General features: G+C 39.0%; 1 protein-coding gene across 1 annotated transcript; it reads right to left on the reverse strand.

The window, feature by feature from the left end:
- Positions 1–3297: 3297 nt before the first annotated feature.
- Positions 3298–18258, reverse strand: tgm5l (transglutaminase 5, like). Its single transcript, XM_006639431.3, has 15 exons — positions 18198–18258; positions 15064–15243; positions 14242–14475; positions 13822–13940; positions 13152–13280; positions 12841–13018; positions 12160–12295; positions 11124–11227; positions 10495–10734; positions 10192–10221; positions 9268–9303; positions 8708–8917; positions 7042–7202; positions 5799–5938; positions 3298–4950 (listed from the first exon to the last, which is right to left on the reverse strand). The coding sequence occupies exons 1-15, from the start codon at positions 18202–18204 to the stop codon at positions 4800–4802; spliced, it is 2055 nt and encodes a 684-aa protein (XP_006639494.2). The 5' UTR covers positions 18205–18258; the 3' UTR covers positions 3298–4799.
- Positions 18259–20968: the final 2710 nt, after the last annotated feature.

Here is a 20968-nt window from a genome sequence, read left to right on the forward strand (position 1 = left end):
GCCTTTCGCCTTTTGACTACGACCTTGCCTCTCGTTTGGTTTGTTCACCTGCCTCATCTATTACCCATGCCTGCGTCTGCACAGGATCCTTGTATCTTCCCACCAGGGATTCCTAACAGGTACAGCAGGGTAAGGACTGGTTGACAGACAGTCAACTGTAGTGATCTGGTGCATGGGGGGAAATGCTGAAGCAACCAAGTCCATGGAAGTCCGAAATGGGAAGTTGGGGTGCAGTCCGTAGTCCAAAGAGATCCATCCAAGACAAACATTAAAAACAGGAACCGGAACAGGAACAGGAACAAAAAGCATAATGGGACCAGGCGCTCTGAACCCCAGACCTAGACAGTGAGGACGCTGGGGACTAAGGCCTGCCTTCGGGCTACCCGCGAGCCCAGTGAATAGGCAAGCCCTGTGGCGTCCATCTTCTAATACTGAGCCAGGAACTACAGAGATGCTAGGCCTTTAATCAAAATTCAAACGAGACGCACCAGGAAATAACAAAAACTAATCATAACAGAAAGGGTAGGAGCGCCCCCTGGAGGAGGGATGTGGAACGTAACAGCAACCAGAGTTTGGTGTTATTATTGTAAGCAATTATTAATTATTATTATGATTAATAATTGTTTACACTTATATAGCACTTTTCTGGACAATCCACTCGAAGCACTTTACAGGTAATTCGGACTCACCCACACCACCACCAATGTGCAGCATCCACCTGGATAATGCCACGGCAGCCATAGTGCGCTCACCACACATCAGCTATCAGCTATCAGTGGGGAGGAGAGCAGAGTAATGAAGCCAATTCATAGAGGGGGATTACTAGGGGCCATGAATGATAAGGGCCAATGGGAAATTTGGCCAGGACACCAGGGTTACACCCATATTCTTTTCTTGAAATGGCCTGGGATTTTTAATGACCAGAGAGAGTCAAGACCTCGGTTTTACGTCTTTATTATTCATCTGAAGAACGGCACCTGTTTACAGTATAGTGTCCCCGTCACTATACTGGGGCTTTAAGACCCACATGGACCGCAGGGTGAGCGCCCCCCGCTGGCCCCACTAACACCTCTTCCAGCAGCAACTTTAGTTTTTCCCAGGATGTCTCCCATCCAGGTACTGACCAGGCTCACACCTGCTTAACTTCAGTGGATTACCAGTTGTGAGCTGCAGAGTGATATGGCTGCTGATGTATGCAACCAAATACTAATTTTCACACTCTAAAATTTGCTTAAGAAAGTGAAACTGTTTCATTATCAATGGTCACTTGTAATCACTGGGCTGATTCTAATATCACCAAATGTATGAATAAATCAAACTTATGCTATGTTGTGCTTGTCAGCCATATTAATCTCATGATCATGACTGCAATTAGACTGTGAAATCCAAAATAACAGTTTTTACTAGAGTCTCAATACTATAGATACTGTATATTACAGGTAGATCTAGAAACAAATTCTACTTTTATTACTGATATAGACTGATAGTTTATGTTTCTACCATTTTTGTGCACTAATTAAATAGTTTACAATTCATTCACAGTAATCAAATATTAGAACGTATCAAGAACGTATCAATGTAATAAAAACGCCTGCAGTGAAAAGTGTAAACTGCAGCAATGAAGCTTTATATTTTGCATAAAGGTTTCATGCGATTCGTTCAGTCGTCCTGACCGCCTGGAGCAGCCTGGTCACATGCTTCACATGGCCGCTGCAGTTTAGACTACAAATGATCACATCGTCTAGACCTTACGAGGTTGTAGCAGCCTATCCATCAGACTTTGAAATGTGGCAGGGGCTCCATGCAAACTAAAAGGCAAGTAACAAATTGATGTGGACCTAGAGGACTGGTGAATGCTGTCTTTTCCCGAGAGTCTAGAGCTAGAGGATTTGCCAGTACTCTTTTGTGAAGCCCAAAGCTGAAAAGATGTAATCAGTGCCAGGTCATTCCAGCAACTCATCCCAAGTCTGAGATGTATATAAGTGTCCCGAATAAACTGCTGCTTGTGATACAGTTGGGTTTTCAATGTAACAGAACATCTAGAGCTGAGTGGATATGGTGACAGATGAGGCGAGTGAGTGACAAACCAAGTTTTAGCCTTGACATTCATCATCTGATGTTGGTCTCACATTACTCAGGGGCTTTTTTTTTCCAGTGAATCCACTAGATCCAGAATCTAGAAATGTCCAGGGATTTGTCATCATTTTTCCCTGCATCTACCAACTGTACCTTTCACTTCCACTCACATTCCCAATGCGCAGTCCCCTCAGGAACTGCTAGCACTGGTTCACCAAGTTGGGTCATGAAGTTTTCCCAGTTTCATGCAGCCATGCGGTCCCTGCTGCTACTAAGGCCCTTTGGCTCTCCATCAGAGCCTGTGTGCAGCCTGCATCTACAGGTAGCTCCTTCCACCCTCTCCTGGAGAGAGCAATGGGTTTTTACAGGAGAACCGCAGCAGCCGCCTCTCAAAGCAGTAACTCGCCCAGGTGAGAAGAAGCACACACCCTGTCACGTGCATCTTTAGTGTCATTTCAAGATTGTGCGATATTACTTACATGTACTGTACAGTATGGTGACATGTGGGTCTTTCATAATTTATTAATGTTAACTTTGGCTGCAGCACACACATTTGTAAATATACTTTAAGTGGATGGTTGGTACTATTTATATAAGAATTGGTTAGATATTGTATGCAAATATTTATTGCTGAGAATATAAATTATGTACTGTAACTATGCAAAATGTGCCAGCACACAAACCTATATAAAAATGTATATAGTAGGCTAAGTGGCATTAGAGTACAGAAAAAGGCATTCATTCATTTTGATTCCGTGACACCACGTAAATAGCCTACATCTTCTATCTGTTATCTGTTTTTCATATACAGTATAGCAGACCTCTTCATCTTCCTCTGTTATCATTGCATCTGTGTCCCTGTGTTTGATGAAGACAGATCGCCAGTTGAAAGCACAGAATTATTCAGGGTTCATTGCTTTCACCAGTGTGCCTCCTACAGACCTTCAAGACCAGTTAAATCAAATATTAGAAAAGAGGCAAAGAAGTAGGCCAGTGCTGCATGTTCACCAGCTGCAATGTTTATGAGTCAGGGATGGGATGGATAGCAAGCAAGCTGAGCAAGGACAGGTGGGAACAAGGAGCTTAAATAGTGAAGAAAAGGGATGTGATTGGAAAATGAGGTAACAAGTGCAATTAATGTGGACAGGTGCAGTCTATGGTCATAACACTTGGACTTTGTTCAATTCCACCACTAACTGAGACCTCTATGAATGTGCAAAAAATCACTTTATTCTTAAACAAGGGAGTAGCATTTCCAGGTATGGAAGGATATAACAAAACCACATATACTGTATAATCCACACACTTCCCATACCAAATTTAACATCAGTCAAAACACACAAACTACCTATTCGTTTTCTTTCATAATTATACTTCCTTTTTAGTTTTTAAAACATTTTCAAAGTAATGACTTTCAGCATTTTATCAATCACATTAAACTGATTCTTAATCACAACTACCCAGAAGCAGTACACTGATTAACTGCAGTATTAAGACAAAATATATTAGAAATTAACATTGTAGGACTGTACTGATATAATCTTATGTAATATAGTATAGTCTTATTGTACTCCTACAAGAGAGTGCAGGTATTCTATATAGGTATGAAGATACATATTTTTTTTCAAATCAGTGTTGTTCACAGGTCCCTTTATTTGGCTGTGCTTATGATAACATCCTTTGTCATATTATTTTTTAAATGTATACTATACTGTATGTAGTGTATTTGATGCATTCTTATTGGTACACTATTAATGTTCATTAAATGCCAACATTACATATATTCTGGAAAACAAATCACAAAAAAACCAAATACACACTGCATTAATTTATTAAATAATCCATGTTATCCAAAATACAAAGAATCCACTTCAGAAATAATTCATTTTCTGAATCTTCTTTGGGTTTTAATCGACACAGACACATTCCTGAAATGATCCTAAAATAATTTTAGTGCCATGCAGCCAAATTACAACAGGATGAAAATAAAGACATATGAAAACATTTATGTCAAATACTAATATATATTTTATACACTGTATAAAGCTTTACATAGTGGATTCCTTATTCATTTATTTTTTCAGCTGATTATCAAAAGGCATCTGACACGTTCAACAATAAGACTAGTATTGCATAATGCAAAGCAGTCACCTAGCATCTTACAAAGCCCATTCCAGTCCATTGTGAAAAATAGAATAAATATGTCTCCAAACTTGAACAACTGTACATTGACACAAGACATTTTAAAGTAAATAAATTACGATATTAAATATTAACACTTATGACTCAAAGTTATGTCTAAAAGTTATGTTATGTGAATGTTCACAGTATGAGTGTGCAGTCAAATCTTCAAGTTGTAAATTGTGCATTAAAACTACAATAGACATTTACAGTACATGTTAGCTCTAAAGCACTACATTTAGCTTATTATTGATGTGTAGACATTACCAATTCTACTTTAAAAAGAGTCATCATTGCCTAACATCAGTGAATTGTCTGTATGTCCCTGTCAATTAAAATAAATAAATAAATAAATGAATAAATATGAAAAAATAAACACCTTTAAAAATGATGAATGTACATAGAAACTTGCAGAAATAATACATCTGACAGAATCATTCCTATGTCCCCAGAATCATACATTCATAATCAAACGTTCATTATAGTCTTACAGTGCAAAAACAAATAAGAAATACAATCAGTGCAATACTGGGGCTGCTGTTTTATTCTGCTTTAACATAGACAGTCTTGAATCCACTGACGTAGATGTTGCTCCTGGTTATCAAATGTGCCAGCAGCATTTTTGACCCAAGTGTCCTGGGAGTGAACCTCACAGCCCTCTCCACCTTCTCACCAGCCTGCAGGACAGGTAATCTGAAAAGCACAAGGCAAGAACGCAGAGGGTTTAATGAATTGAGCTTTGGTCCCTGTCTGTTCTGCCCCTTTGCTGTCAGAACACTCCTTAGGCTCCCAGGCTGCTGCAGTTGAGGACAGAAATACTTCCATTGAATTGAAATTGAGACCAAGTGGAATGTTTCATGGCCACCAGTTATAAAGGAAATGAATCTGAGCCACAGAGAGAGCACAGTAAGCCTACACACAGAAATCCATGAATATTTTGCACACTGTAGAAATACCTACAGTATACTCCCTTTTATTGTTTTAAGCCTCCCTCTAAAAGCATACAGTGATAGATCAAGTAGAAAGTTATGAAAAAATAACAGCAAAGCCCAGACATAGTAAAGCATGTTACAGGAGTAACTTTCATAAGCATTGTAAAACTATGCAAACAGCAAATTACCATGCAGATTTACCATGGTTAACTTTCGCAAGTGCCAGCACTGTACTTGAGCTCTGCTATTTCCTTTAAAAGGAGGAGGCGCTTGAAGACCTCAGTATCTCTCTGAACACCTGCCCTTCCCTAGAGTCCATGAATTCTAAAATCCTAGAGCTCTGATCTTCAAAGACGTGTGCTTTTAAACTCCCACCCACTGCCTGCTGGCGCGAGTGTGCACATTTCCTTAGGAAACTCAGGGTGTCGCCTGCAGGCTTCTAGAGGCATCAGAGCTACAGCTCGGTTTCTGGAGCCTGGCTCACAGCTGGAAAGTGTATCGCCTTCTGTACTCCTGTCACAGGAGATGGTACTTGCCATGCATCAGTGTTTTATGTGTATTGGAAATAAATAAGCAAAAAAATACCAAAGGAAACTGTGCTGCACTTACTCAAATTGCAATTTTCCCTCAATCAGTCCAACCCCCTCTACAGTCAGGGTGCCATCGCTCACTGGCACGGGGAGGGTGTTGGTGAAGACAATGATGGCAGTCTGCTCCTCATTCTGCACAATGTTGTGTTCATTGGCAAGCTGAAAGACAAACTTCAGTTTTATTTCTTTGTGATACCTGTACAAGCCTCCTGTTTCAAGAATGTTACTGCAAGAAAAACTGAAAGCAGGGCAGCAGCCATATCACCCTGCAACTCACAACCGGCTGCCCACTGAAGCTAAGGAGTGGAAGCCTGGCCAGTACCTGGTCTATGTGGGTCCTAATGCACCTGTATAGTGACGGGAACACTATGCTGTAAAAAGTTGCTGTCCTTCGGATGAGATGTAAAACCGAGGTCTTGACTCTCTGTGGTTATTAAAAATCCCAAGCCTTTTTTTTGAAAAGAGTAGGGGTGTTACCCTGGCGTCTTGCCCAAATTTTCCATTGGCCCTTACCAGTCATGGCCTCCTAATAGTCCCCATCTATAAATTGGCTTTATCACTCTGTTCTCCTCCCCACTAATAGCTGGTGTATGGGCAGTGTAATGGTGCACTATGGCTGCCGCCACATCATCCAGGTGGGACTGCACATTGGTAGTGATGGAGGGGAGTCCCCATTACCTGTAAAGCGCTTTGAGTGGAGTGTCCAGAAAAGCGCTATATAAGTGTAAACAATTACTATAATTATAATTACTTTTAGCTGAGACACATAAACGTATTCTTGCAAGTCTAAGCATTCACTCTGTAAATCTGTGAGGGTCTTGGTAATTTACAGTAACTCTAAAGTGAAAGTGAAAACTGCACTGAAGAACCATACTTTTTGTATATGATTACATGTTATGCAATTAAAATACTTCCTCAACGCATTTCACCCACTTGTTTGACCAAAATGATTCAAAATGTTTTTTGTGTGCTCAAAGCCTGTTCTCCTTATGCAGGGATGTGTAGCCCCACTGTGTGTAGGTTTCCATTCAACTCGATCTCTGCACCACCTGAGCTTCTTTTTGTCTTAACTGTGCCAATGTGACACCCAGCTCTCCAGGTGCTGGAGATACAGTAAAAAGAGATCTAAAACACCTGCTGGAATGTGACCCCTCCAGACAGGAAATGTGTACCTCTGCTTTATTGCATGACTTTGGGCATATTACTTTGAGAGAAGTCCTGCTGAGTTGCTCATGAGATGTGGATGAAAGCATGGAGCATACCTCAATTGAGATTGTTGGGCTGCTTATGTTGATTTCTTCTGATGCTAAAACACATTCCTTTGTTTCTTCATCCTCAATCACCACTGCCAGGTTCATCAGATTGTGTCCCACAAGTTCTTTGCCATAGAGAGAGTAGGGAATCTGGTGGTTTATGGTCTTAACTGTAGAAAAAAAGACAATATGAATGCATATTTACTTTTAATATAAGAACATGTTCACAGGTCAGCCTTTAATTAGTCTACAAATTCATTTGGACTCTTCCAGTGGAAGGGAGGAAAAGTCATTTTGATTTCTATTTTTTTTTAGAAAAGAGAGTAGTTATACAATTTTTAGATCAGACGTGTGTTTTGTAAGGCTGTTTGAGGTCACAGACTTTGCTATTACTCAGAGCTGTATTTATTGTTTTAAAACTTCCCCAAATAAAATGTCTCAAACTGCACATTCTAATTAACTGATCCAATGACTTTTCTCTTCCAATCATAAATTAATGAACAAAAGCAGGAGTCCTGGGATGAAAGCAGCACAGAAATTACTTTTTATCAACCTACGGTGCAATTACAATGCAAACAGACAGCACATGTCAGAGAGTAATTAAAAGTCAAATCCTGGAGTAAATAAGGAAATGGCATGACCAACCTTGTACAGCAAGAATAATTAACATCAGAAATAACATTTGTATTCTTTTAGGTTACTGTTCCTATTATTGTCTTTAATAATTACACAAGCTGGAATGATGCAAACCAACATCTTCTCTATTGAGGCCTTTAGAAAATCACTCTAGCATTCATCTCATTATTCACTTTTAAATTTAAATTCTGAAGCGGACTTTTGTCTGTGAAATGTATACATACTATGGTATGCATTATTTGCAGCAATAACAGGTTGATGATTGATACATAGTAAAAGGCACAAGTACAAGCAGATTTGTTATGCAAATTAAACATGAAAAAAAGTAGCACTGATTCCTCAGATTACAGTATAAACAGCAGCTAGCAGCCATATCCCTCTGCAACTCATAACTGGCAACCCACTGAAGTTAAGCAGGTGTGAGCCTGGTCAATATCTGGATGGGAGACCTCCTGGGAAAAACTAAAGTTTCTGCTGGAAGAGGTGTTAGTGGGGCCAGCAGGGGGCACTCACCCTGCTGGCCATGTGGGTCCTAATGCTCAAGTATAGTGATGGGGACACTATACTGTAAACAAGCTCCATCCTTCGGATGAGACGTAAAACTGACTATCTGTGGTCATTAAAAATCCCAGGACGTTTCTCGAAAACAGTATGGGTGTAACCCTGTTATACTGGCCAAATTTCCCATTGGCCCTTACCAATCATGGCCTCCTAATAATCCCCATCAATGAATTGGCTTCATTACTCTGCTCTCCTCCCCACTAATAGCTGATGTGTGGTGAGTGTTCTGGCGCACTATGGCTGCTGCACCTTGGTGGTGATGGAAGGGAGTCCCCATTGCCTGTAAAGCGCTTTGAGTGGAGTGTCCAGAAAAACACTATATAAGTGTAAGGAATTATTTTTATAACAGCACACTGTAAGCAAATCCATGTGGCACAATGTTCTAGAGCACATTAGTTTGCATCGCTGTAGCTTGCGATAGTTACAGTTATAGAAACTTTACTATTTGAGCCAAGTCTGATCAATGAAAGACCTTTACCTTCAAAGGGCCCAATCTTAATGACGTTATAAGCTTCCCAGAAGGCCTTCAATGCACTGCTGTTGTACTCTTTGGCCTGACCATTGACACATTCCCTCAAGACCTTAGCAAAGTTGCTCTTATTGGTGATGTTTACAGTAAACTCTATGTTCTCCCCCATTATGGGTGGCTTCCTCATCAGCAGAGAGACTTCCACGCTTTTTCTCCCACCTTGAAAGGCAAAATGAAAGAAAGATTCCTGATTAGCACTTCAGTTTTGAGCTAATTCACAGCAGTATTTTTTTGCCATTTACAAAGAACAGAGGTTATATAAACTTTCAGGAATTTATGTTTGTGTTAGAGAAAACAGCAATTAAGCACAGATTAAAATATGTATGATTTATTGAATGTGTGAAGATGAACCATAGGTAAGTCAGAAAAACCCTATACTTGGTATGATATGTTAAAGCTGTGTATCTTCCAAAACACATATACATTATTTATTATTTATTTATTACTGCTTCATAAACACAATATTCCCCAGAAAAACTAAAAGAAGAAAGACTATAGAAGAACCTTACTTGGAAGTCTAAAGTCCTCTCTGCCGCCAAGTCCCCCTGAAGAAACAAACAACAATATCTATGAATAATTGTTTATTTTTCAGGCACATTTATTCTTCTATGAAACACAGAAGCTCCCCAAAATCAGCTTAGGTCAAGAAGTTCAAAATTACTTCATCTACTAAATTAAGAGAGGTTTTTACAGAATGTACAAGCTCAAAATCAAATCTAGCCAGAATACCAGGGTTTACATCTCTTCTCTTACAAGACCTTTAATGACCAATGTGATATTAATAATAATCTGTGTAAAACTATCTTAATTAAAAGCACTAGTTTAGTAATAGAATGTGTATGAGAAAAATATTTTTTTCTGGTCATCAGAAAGTGGAACAAATTGTTGAAAGGAAAACCAACTCTGAAAATTGTCCAATTAATTTACACTGTTAATGTATGTTGTATCAAGCTGTGATAAGGCTATGTGAACTCCATCACAGCAGAGGTGGGAGTAGGACTGGGTTAGAATTAGTGGACATTGAGGCTTTAGCCTGAAAGCCAATATGATGACAATGATAAATCACAGAAGTTTCCAGGTTTTCTTTCTTTGGCTTGGACATGTACTGTATCTAACTTTAACGACACTTCCACAAAACAGAGGAACCCTGTGTCCCTGAGAAGGGTGCATCACTGCTCTATCTCTGCTTGGATTCAATTGCAGTTGCTTGCAGGCTCAGAGCACACACAAAGCCTCTCCCTAGACAGTAAACCTCTATAAACCTCTAAACCTCCAAAACATGTGGTCTTCCTATGCTAAACAATTCTGCACTGTCTACGTTTCAGGAGGGGGTGATGTCACTTTCTATAACATCTTCAGTGCCACTGAGCCCTCTTACATAAAATGATTAAAGGCTAAAAGACCCTACAAAGTTAGTAAAACAGAAATCTTACCTCCATTGGTGGTCCTGTATGATGTGCCTGCTGTGAAGGAAAAGACACATGAGAATTACAAATTTCATCACACCTAACATTTAGAAAACAATCTTTTCATTAACTGCATGTTTGTCCTCTATTGGCACTGATTCATTTTCTCTACGATAAATAATATTGTTGGTAGACGGGCAATTAAGTTTTCCTTTAGTCAACAGAAACATATTTAACTGCATACACAATACTTCTGTACAACATTATATTGACACTTTGTGCATTTTAACACATGGATACATTTGGGTGACTGTAAGGCTCTGTTTTTACCTTTAGGGATCTTGTAGGCAGTGGTGATATTCTCATAGGTGTTCAGCCCAATGCTCTTGGTGCAGATCAAAGAGCCGATCCTTCCTCTGTCCACAGAGCGACTAATCTCTTGGTTGTTCCTCACAATGATGGTGTGTACATCAGCATTGACTTCCGCAAACACAAAGGGAACGTCATACAAGAGATTCACACATCCCCTTTTAATGGCTGTAACTGGAGATGGCCCGCAGCAAAACACTCCTGTGGAGAGACAATTATTTTATTTACAATTGCAATTGTCCCATTTGTTAAGAGCTTAATTTACAGTTAGGAAGTTTTGGGATAAACAAAAAGCTGGTAATATTGGATTGCCTCCATAAAGCATTATTTCTGTCGGTTTACTATAGTTTTATTTTTGGGATTGGGGCTACAGAGCTACCTAAAGCCTAAGCAGCAGTTATAAGATACAATAAATACATAATTATCGATTCAACAGCGCGTTTGTACTTTAATACAACTGTTTTCATGTTAAAAATGAACATTCCACATGCAGCGTTGCAAAGCGGTTCTTTCCGATAGGATATGAGGCTAATTTTGGATTTACAGCTCATTCCCAAAAGAAGAGGTTCAGGAAATTCCGGCATCATTACCCTCGCTTCTTTCCTGGGGAGTTGGATCCAAAACCTGCCAGCCATCACATCCATAACCCAGATCAGGACGAGCCATCCAACACTCCACCCACACATGGAAATTCCTAAAAAATATATTTGCCCATTGTTTACACCATTGGTTTTAATATAGAAACTGAAGATGAAATCAGTATGGAGTATACACAAATTGTACTGCTCGCGATTGTCATCACCTAGCAGTACAACAACTGTATTGTTGGCTGTTATATTGAGGCATCCACATACAGCAAAAACATAGTAACCAATTAAAGGTTTTATTAAATTTGGAAATTGTGAAGGGACAGCCAAGTAGTTTTTTATGCTTTCAAAAGCAAGAAACACAATAATTCTTGGATGAACTATGATGTACAAGAGGGAAATCAAAAATATATACAAGCTGTACTTTTCATGCAGTCTGTCAAACAATGGAGTTATATTGACATGAACAAAGACTTCTCAAGTCAGTCTTCTAACTTTTGACTATTCTAACTCATATCCCAAAAAGGTACGAGTTAGAATAACCATCACATCCAGCCACCATGTCTTTTGAAGGTGGGAGATGGAAGTATCAGGTGAAAGCAGAGAGAACACGCAAACTCCACACAGACAGCTACGCAAAACTAGAATTAAATCCGTGACAGTGGGTCTGCTAACTACCATGTTATTATACTGGACCAGAGAAAGAGGTTTCCTTTGTGACCTAGTGATAGGTCAATCACACTTTCAAAAAATAAAACAACAGACCAAAAAGGAATGAAAATCCCATCTCTGAAATCCCATGTTGCAGGAAGATCATATAGTTTTTTTATTAGAAATAAAAATAAAATATGCTACCACAAGGAGTCTCTTTTCATGCGTTCAGTTATAACAGTTCAGAAATAAGAAGTCATAATTTTACAATGTGAACAAATTGTGTGAGAGTGTGGTGAGCAAATGGAAACAGTGAATTGAATTTAGGGTAATAACAGAATAATGAGGCATGGGGTCAAGATAACTTTGAAATTTCAGCCAGTCTTACCATATGCTGTCTGCAGAAATGTTTAATTTTTCTCCTCTGTCACTGTAGTACTCTTCAATGATCATGTTGGCATTAGTATCATGGGCAGAGTTGAAGTTTGTGACAACTCGTGTCGGGATTCCCAGGACCCTCATCACTAACAGCACATGTGTAAAGAAGAGAGAGGTTAAAATACTGCTGGCATCTGTCAATCTCATCTGTATCTCACAAGAGGGGGCTCCCCCAGTATGAGAAGGTCTTAACGACACTCGCTGAAAGTATTCCTGAATGGGGTTTCCCTGAGAGGACTGTGAGAAGAAACAGAAGTCTTTCAGAGTTACACAGGGGTCAGTGCTCTTCAGAGCACGGTGGGAGGCATTTTCAGTTCCCCACTCTCAGTCATCTTTGTCAGACTGTTTTCAGGTTAAGCAAAGACAAAGAGAGGACCAAACAAAGGGAAATCCTCTCTGTCTTGCAGAGTACAAGATTTCATCACCCTTTAGAACATTAGGTATTGGACACATTTCCAGGCTGTGTGCCAAGAAAAAGCTTTAAACAGCAGATTAGTGTACACTCACCCAAACCAGTTATTGGCAACAAAATTACAAGCCTGTTAAAATGCCCTATTATAAAGAGTTACTTCAGAGGGAAATTAAACTGTTCAACTACACCTCAGTAAAAGATTGCCAGTTCCTGAAGTACCTGTACACATGACGGCCGCGTAGACCCAGCACTGGCCATACCGCACTGGACTGAATTTGGACCTTGCCCATTGCTGTAGGATTTCGGCACTCCCTGTCCAGTCTGAGGGGTTGACCCCACTGCTGTAGTCCCCTGACCAGTTCCCCTTGAGGACTCCGCGATCATCCTCACAGTTAATCTGGTAGCAGGTTTGAAAAAGTAATGTTTGTGAATTAAATACAGAACCAAAAGAAGTCTAAACTAAAAGAAGTGTTCCATATACTTGCATCACAACAGAAAAGCTTAAAATAGGATTCTCGCACTCTACTTACCATGGCACACACAACTCTGCTTATGTACACTGGGTCCCGTCGGCTGAAATAGTCTCTTCCACTGTTTCTTCCATGTTGGGGACTTATTTGAAGCAAATTCAGACAAATCTCCAGTATCCCTTCTTCAAACTGCATTTTTTAAAACAGGGAAATAATGAGATCAGAAATGGGGGATGAATCCTTCTAACCACTGTTTTGGAGTAAGCACTCTTGTTATTCTTAACATACATGCAGGAAGATGTTTATGAGCAAGGTATCTCTTTAAAAAGTTTGGTGTAAAGACACATTTTGAAAAACCAAAGGCATTTTGAGTCAGTTCACTGTTATTTTTCAAGACTCCTTTAACTCCAGTTGAAGAAGCACAGGTATTTCCAGCTACATTATCGAATATTGAATTCCCACGGCAACACTAAATCATGTGTGCAATGTAAGCCCTGTCAAGAACTAGCATCTTGTCCAGAGTGCAGTCCTGCTTTGTGCCCTATTTGTCTAGGTTCCAGCTTGCCAGGACCTTATCAGGGAACTTGTTTATCAGGAATATGCAGGTTTCTGACAATGGACAGATGGAAGCACAGAGTTTTTCTGAAGAGGTGCACCTTGAATGCAGATACTGTAAATAACTCGACCCCTCCACACCTCAACCCCCACTTTCCTGTTTCATTTTTCTCACCTGACCAAAAGCCCATGGCCGAGACTCCATATTTTGGGGTGTACCCGTGTAGATAAACCCAAAGTCATTCTTGACGTATTCCTCTCTCTGGTTTTCCCCAGGCAGGAAGACGGAGTCCCCTACGAGACACACGAAAAAATCTTTGAAAACTGGGGCATTATACCAGAACAAAGTTGTCAATCAGTTCTTTCTTCATCATCAGTTTTTACTAGTCTACTTTCTAATTCCACGTCATTCCACATTCCGTCTGACTCTCCTCAAATGTTACTATACTGTCGAAAGTATATGTTTGCTGTCATAACCTGCTGATTGAATTAAAAGAAAAGGCTGTCACAAAGTCACTTTGTCGGTAGTACATTACAGATTGAGATTCACTAAGCACGCACTACATTCTTATGAAGACCAGACAACTGAACTTACCACGGCACCAAGGATTGAACAGCAGAATGAAATCTCCGATGATGTAGTTGCGTGTCTGATACTGAGACTGAACCTTAAAGTGGAGAGTGTAGAGCCCTATCGAAGCAGAAGGAGGTGCGGAGATTTGCACTGACAGGGACTTGGAGTAAACGTCTCCTTGCAGAATCTGTGCATTCCAACCAGACTGGGGATTGTGCATTGCGAAAGAGGCTGGGAATGCAACATATGATCTATCTATAGGGAAAAAAAGGTTCAGAGAAGAGCATTCGGTCATGATACATCCAAAACACAAAACATAAAAAGAACTGTTTTGCTCACTTGCATGGTTTGTGAACATGTTTCTATATTCCAGGGACTCCACTAGGCTCACATAGGACAAAGACAGTTAAAAAAATCAAAGCTTCATTTCATGTGGAGGCTAACAACATAATTCCAGGGAATAAATCAATTTTTAATAACGGAGACACTTATCTTTATTTTCCAAAGACAAGGAGAGTCCTGCATATCAATATCAACTCCTTATGAAACCACATACTGTGAAAGCATCGAGAACACAAATGAAAAGTGCTCACTCCTAGTTTTAGGAACAAAATAATAGCATTTATTTCATGGATGACCAGAAGGGGTACTCAGTTGAGCACAATTACAGTAGATTGTTTAGTTTGGAATGTGTTAATTGAGGTTTTACGTTCAGACAAAAGTAGATTTCCCTTAGAAATCTGAACTTGAACACAAGTTTCTTGAAGGAAGAAAGGCAATGGTAGCGTTTGCCACCGTGACAAAATTCTGGTGGGAAGCCCAATTACAGCCGCAGGTCATTACCTAAGAAAGCTGCAAATGTCAAAGTGTCCACCTGCGAATCATAGCCCCGACCCTCGAAGAACAAGGTGACTTTGAAGGGCACCCCTCGGCGCACCACCAGAGACCTCGAGCTCAAACCCTGGGTCTGGTGGTTCCTGTGGTTGCTCTGCTGCTCCATGTTGGTGTATTTAAGTCTTAGACCTTTAAAAGAGAAGAAAAGGGTCAGCAAAACCAAAGGGTAGAGAAGACAGTTTTACTCAGTGCAGGGGATTCAATCTCTCATGATTTAATCTCTGAGGTGCCAGAGATCTACAAGGCAATGTTACTCGTTTTCCTCTGTACAGTAATTATGTTTGACTTTTCTTTGTCTTTTGTTTGCATTTTGACATGCTGCAGCTCTGCGCTTTATCGTGGTCTCTGCTGCACTACACTGTGCTGGTCTTTTAACTTTTACAGCAGTTAAGTTTTTAAAGTTCCCTGCTGGCAATATTGTAGGTAAGTACAAGGAGAAAGACTCTCACTGATTTCCTGTCCATGTTAATCTCCAAGGACATGTTACTATCCTGATATTTCTTAGTGTGATTATGATGCACAGTGAGAATTTGTAGTTGCGTGAAAGGTCTGTAGTTCTTGTCTTTTACTTAGTATAGTGTGCTTCAATATGCAAATAGAATGTTTAAAGAAAAGGGTGCATTGACTTAATATGATATAGGAAAGAATAATGTGCACAGTATACTATATATTTAACATGTATATATATAACTGGTTCTGTTTTGTTTCAATAAAACATTTTTATTAAACATGGTGATTGAAGGAGGTGTTTGGTATTCCTTTCTTGATCGATACCCCTCTTCTCTTGTAAACAAAATGTAAACTTAGGTTGTAACCTAAATTCTTGACTCTCGTGAAAATTTGAAATATTTAAAAACATACAGGAGAGTCAAAGAAATGAATGTCTTTTGTGCTTTCTGCATTCCTGCTTTGTTTCACCATGCAAAAATGAAGTCCATCCACCTCCCCAGTATAGTAAACCCTGTCCAGCTTTTGAGAATGTTTCTTACTTCATTCCTGAAATAACAAATACTTTCACACAATGACTCGGTGCACTGAAGGAAAAGGGTGAGGGGTTAACTAGATTTAATTAATTTAAGAGGTTATTAGTTGCTTAATTTGAGTTAATTAACAGTTAAAAAAATATCAAATAATAAGACTGCTGTCATTCATTATTTCCGTGTCTGAAGTTCTGAAAATGTCACATATTTTCCATCATCACTATTTCTATATTAATTGTAGTATGCCACAAAACTTAAATGATCAAAATCACTAAAAACATATTACAGGCATTACAACATTTCATGTACAGGTGGAATATGCATTGCATTGTACTGTATGTAGTATCTCTCTCCATGTACATGAATTTGAAATCATTCACTACAGAAAAAATGCAAATGAAGGCAGTCCTGCCACAGAGTCCTTGCAATCTGCTTTCTGAAGCCTTAAATCTTAACATTATTCCCTTAAAAGTATACGAAAATATTTTTGATTCCTCCTGTATAAAAAATCATGAGTATGGCTGAATAACAGCTTTTAATAACATATACTGCTATGTTGAGGGAGAGGAAATCAAAGTCATACAAGTCCACTGGTCCTAAAAAATTGTCATGGCAGGTGTCTAAGCATACATTTGGCCTGTGGTCACAGTGGGTTGTTCTCCAGCCTGTTGTGCTTTGCTAAGTGTTAAGCGTATCAAAGTGACAATGTCAAGTGTAACATCGTGTACAAAGACACAATGATTCATAGTTTATGCTGTCAGCATCAATGGAAACCACAGATATGTGTGTAATTATGACAAATTGTTGCTTTACTGTATATCATCATAGGAAACCATCTAAGAAGACTGTGGTAATTGTTAAGCTTTTGAAACAATTAGCTTTGCTAATTATTAAATTTGTTTGATTATAAAGTATATTTAAAATGCACAGCATTGTAATAAATGCTACACTTTATAATTCCCTGAAATGAAAGCAACAGACAAAAGAATAATATTATTAATACAAATAAATATTAACCTTTGCCCATACTTATAGTGCCCCCACTTAGATAACTACACTTCTGCCTGCATGACGGCTTTCCTGGCTTTTCCAAAGCAGATGTAGCTCAGTGAAGAACTCCGAACACTTCTCCTGATGTGATGGATGAGAGCAGTTCAGGAATTCACAGCTGAGTGATTTAACTAATGTAACAACTCATCAACATCAGCATCAAGGCATCGGAAAGCATTACTACAGCAACTCTTCAAGCTAGGTGTTTTTCAATCCAGTAAATTCTTTTTCAATCCAAAAGATTCTTTTCAGCATCAAAAAAGAAAAGAAAGAAAATACATATCTGATCACCATTTAAGAATTCCATACAAAGGTATAATGAAATGAAAGGATAAACTAATACTATATACTTTACTAAAATATAATAGTTGTATCCGCTGTATTAACATGCTACAACTAAACTACATGTGGTGACTTTATTATTTAATTTGTATGTATAATAACATTTGTATTTCAAAACAAATCTGTTACATTTAATGCAAGATGTGTCTACATCTGAATTTGTACTTGTTAGATTCGTATATTAGGTTTTTTAGACAGGTAAGGTCTTGATAAAATAGGAAACTATAGAACATTCTGCACTGTCAGGGTTTTTAAAGTTCTTTACTTTGGCAGAAGTAGAATTTTGATTGCATGTTTAGGTCTGAAGAAACAAACTCCAGCCGCATCAAAGCAGAGTTATCAACGATAGACTAAAATAAAATGATCAGATGTCTTTTTTCTTCCATACATGTTTCTACAGCAACATCTGCAAGCAGGGTATTATAGAGCAGTAATAATATTGCTCGGATGTGTGTTGCTGGTAAGCATATAAATAGGGCTAGGAGGACTAGGTTCTCAAACTAATCTGTTGGCAACTGTAAAAGGAAAAAATAAAATATACGTTGATATGCAGTGCAATTGTCAAGAAAACCTGTAATGTCATGCTGGTTTTAAATATAATAACCTCACTCAGGTACAATTCTATGTCCAAAAGTCAAAACATCCTGGATAAAAAAATGACAAAGAAACAATGTTTAAAAAGCACACAGATTAATGTGCATGCACACTCACCTTCCATTTCTTCTGTATTCTCTCTTTCTTGTGTCTCTGAAAAGTTCTGTGAATAACTGAACTCATGGTGTCTGCCTGTCAGTTTTTAAGTACTGTACTGACTCCTCCTCCCAGCATAGAAAGTCATGGAAAAAATGTTTCAGCAGACCTGTGGCAGACAAACAGGCTCTGCTGCAGGGTATTGTGAGTGCTCTGAAGTCATTGAAGGTGTTGGGGACACAGCCCTCTGCCCCACCTAGAACATACCTTATTCTCAAAGCAGCAGATTCCTGTAGAGGTGACACCATAGCCTTGTATGCCTCAGGGCCCAGGATAGACACCAAGAAGAAAATAAGGAGGTTCTCCCCACCGTGCAAAATCTATTCACCTTCTTTGGTAATAGAGGGGCCATAGGGAAGTCTTCATCCAGCAGTGGAAAAGAAGTAATGATAGTGATCTATTATTCCTCCATCCATTTTCTAACTTCTTTATCCAACACAGGGTCACAGGGTAGCTGGAACCTATCCTGGCAATCAATAGGAGTGAGGCAGGATACACCCTGGATGGGACACCAGTCCAACACCGGGAACAAAGAGACTCAAACATGCACACACTCAACCCAGGTCCAGCTTTCTGTCATGGGTGTCGGAAAGGACATGCCATCGAATGACAAAGAGACCAATAGAGACCCTATGCGTAGCGGCAACAGGGGCAACACAGTGGTTAGCCCCGGCTCACAGGGTCAGACGATGTTGGATAGAAACCTACGTACTCAGGCCGCAGAAGAGACAACCAGGTGCTAGGCGGTTCTCAAGACATCCGAACCCTCAATGCTGAGCAAAGAGCAAAGGGAGACCCGGAAATATATAGCCCCACACAAAGACACACCAGAAGGACAAAAAAAACACAGGAAAACTAGGAAGAGGACAGAGAAGGTGCGCCCTCTAGATGTAGACAACGTGACACTTTCCCAGCAGCCAATTAACCTACCAGTATGTCTTTAGACTAGAGATGGAAACCAGAGCACCCAGAAGAAACCCATGTGATCAGGGAGAGAACATATAAACTCCATCCCACATCACCCCACATCCAGAATTGAACCAAGAGCCCCAGTGCTTTAAGGCAACAGTGCTAACCACTGTGCAGTATTGTGTTGTATTATTTTATACACTGGAGAACAGCAGGACAAAAGAAGTCTGAATGCTGAAACCCTCCTGGGTATTTGTTATTCTAAAATTCTGATATTCTGATTATTGTTTAATCATGAAAAAATAGACACAAGCTTATTAAAGTAATCATGCAATTATATGTAATTATATATCAAATAGTAACTATAATTTATTTCAAGACCTATGTAATTTATAATATATTTGTCACATCATTTCAGGTTTTATTGTCAATTTTGTGGGTTTAAACAGAATTTAATTTAGCACTTGCATATGTGGGTAAAAACTTTAAATCCAAATTACAATAAAAACATTTCCGGAAAAGTCATTTTGGATATGTACTGGCAGCATGGAAGAACATACCTCAAATGAAAAAAAAAAAACTACTCTTTACATAAGGATCTGCCAAGTCAGTAACTCACCAAGTTTCCATTACCAATTAAAAATTAATTATGTTAATTATGTACATATTTTACTATCATCAAAATATCTTCAAGAACTTGGGTAATTGATAAAAAAAGCTCTTTGATTTTTATTTTTGCATTTGGAAAAAATAAACATATGATGCAAAAATAAATTTTGCATCATATGTTCTTACTGTCCTGAGAATTCACACAGGTGTTATACTGCTCAGGTGAGTTTGCAAACCTGTGATTAGAACAGAGAAAGACAAGTTTAGACAGTGTGCACTGCCTTGGATACAAAGACAAACTCCCCATGGCATGAAGGGTGTGTGGATAGGTGTCGTAAGATTTTTTCAAATTTCAAATACATTTAGAGCAGGTGACAGGAGGGGCTGCCAACACCCACCCTAGGTGAAACTTATTCACCCTATTATTCATACTTTCTGTATACAGGCAGAAGAAGATAAGAAGATATACTATTCTGTTGCATTTAATACATTTTGGCCTAGGAACTGTGGCTTAAATTGTCAGGATTTATAATTCAATATTATGAGCCCTTACATTGGCAATAAAAGGGCTTCGAGGTGGGTACTCAATTTGGATCAGCAAATTTTTAATGGATCTGAAGGAAATAAGTAACCCAACGCACATTATGCAATCACATGGGTTTGATGTTTTCGAGATCTTTCTTAATCAGGCTGTTTCCAGAATGGAACCCAGATTGGTATTTATTCCAATGGGCAGCTGTGCACAGCTCTACAGACTGTACAGATGTGATGGCACAGAAGGTCACACACCCCATTATGTTGAACATAACTGCAAGCTTGCGCATGCAAAGATGACCACACCACATTCCTGGGAATTGCATCATATTGAAACAGTATGTTATACCCAACACACCCCAAAGGATACTTTTCATTCAAAAATCTTTGAATCACAAAGAACATTATAGGCTTTTCAATCTTAAATTCTTAAGTTGTTAAGAATGGAATGTAAGTTTGTACATTTTGTCTCTTGCATAAACTTGATTTGGCATCTTAATATACTGTTTTAGCAGTATCAGCAATAAAGCAATAAAAAAAGAACTGAGCCAAGATGAATATCTTGCCATAGATAGGCATGATCATGTGCAGGTAAAATTTGATTGTCATCAAAACGGGATCAAAACGGGATTGTCATCCTAAGCAGTGGGAATGGTTACAGACATTAATAGTAAAATATT

The sequence above is a fragment of the Lepisosteus oculatus genome, chromosome 16 (assembly GCF_040954835.1).
Source record: "Lepisosteus oculatus isolate fLepOcu1 chromosome 16, fLepOcu1.hap2, whole genome shotgun sequence".
Classification (NCBI taxonomy): Eukaryota; Metazoa; Chordata; class Actinopteri; order Semionotiformes; family Lepisosteidae; genus Lepisosteus; species Lepisosteus oculatus.

Excerpts from the sequence above, each read along its gene's own strand:
- tgm5l (XM_006639431.3), bottom strand. Across the intron at positions 13,019-13,151 it reads GCAGAGTTGTGTGTGCCATG|ATTAACTGTGAGGATGATCG; the intron begins GTAAGTAGAGTG and ends ACCTGCTACCAG. Across the intron at positions 11,228-12,159 it reads ATTTCTGCAGACAGCATATG|GAATTTCCATGTGTGGGTGG; the intron begins GTAAGACTGGCT and ends TATATTTTTTAG.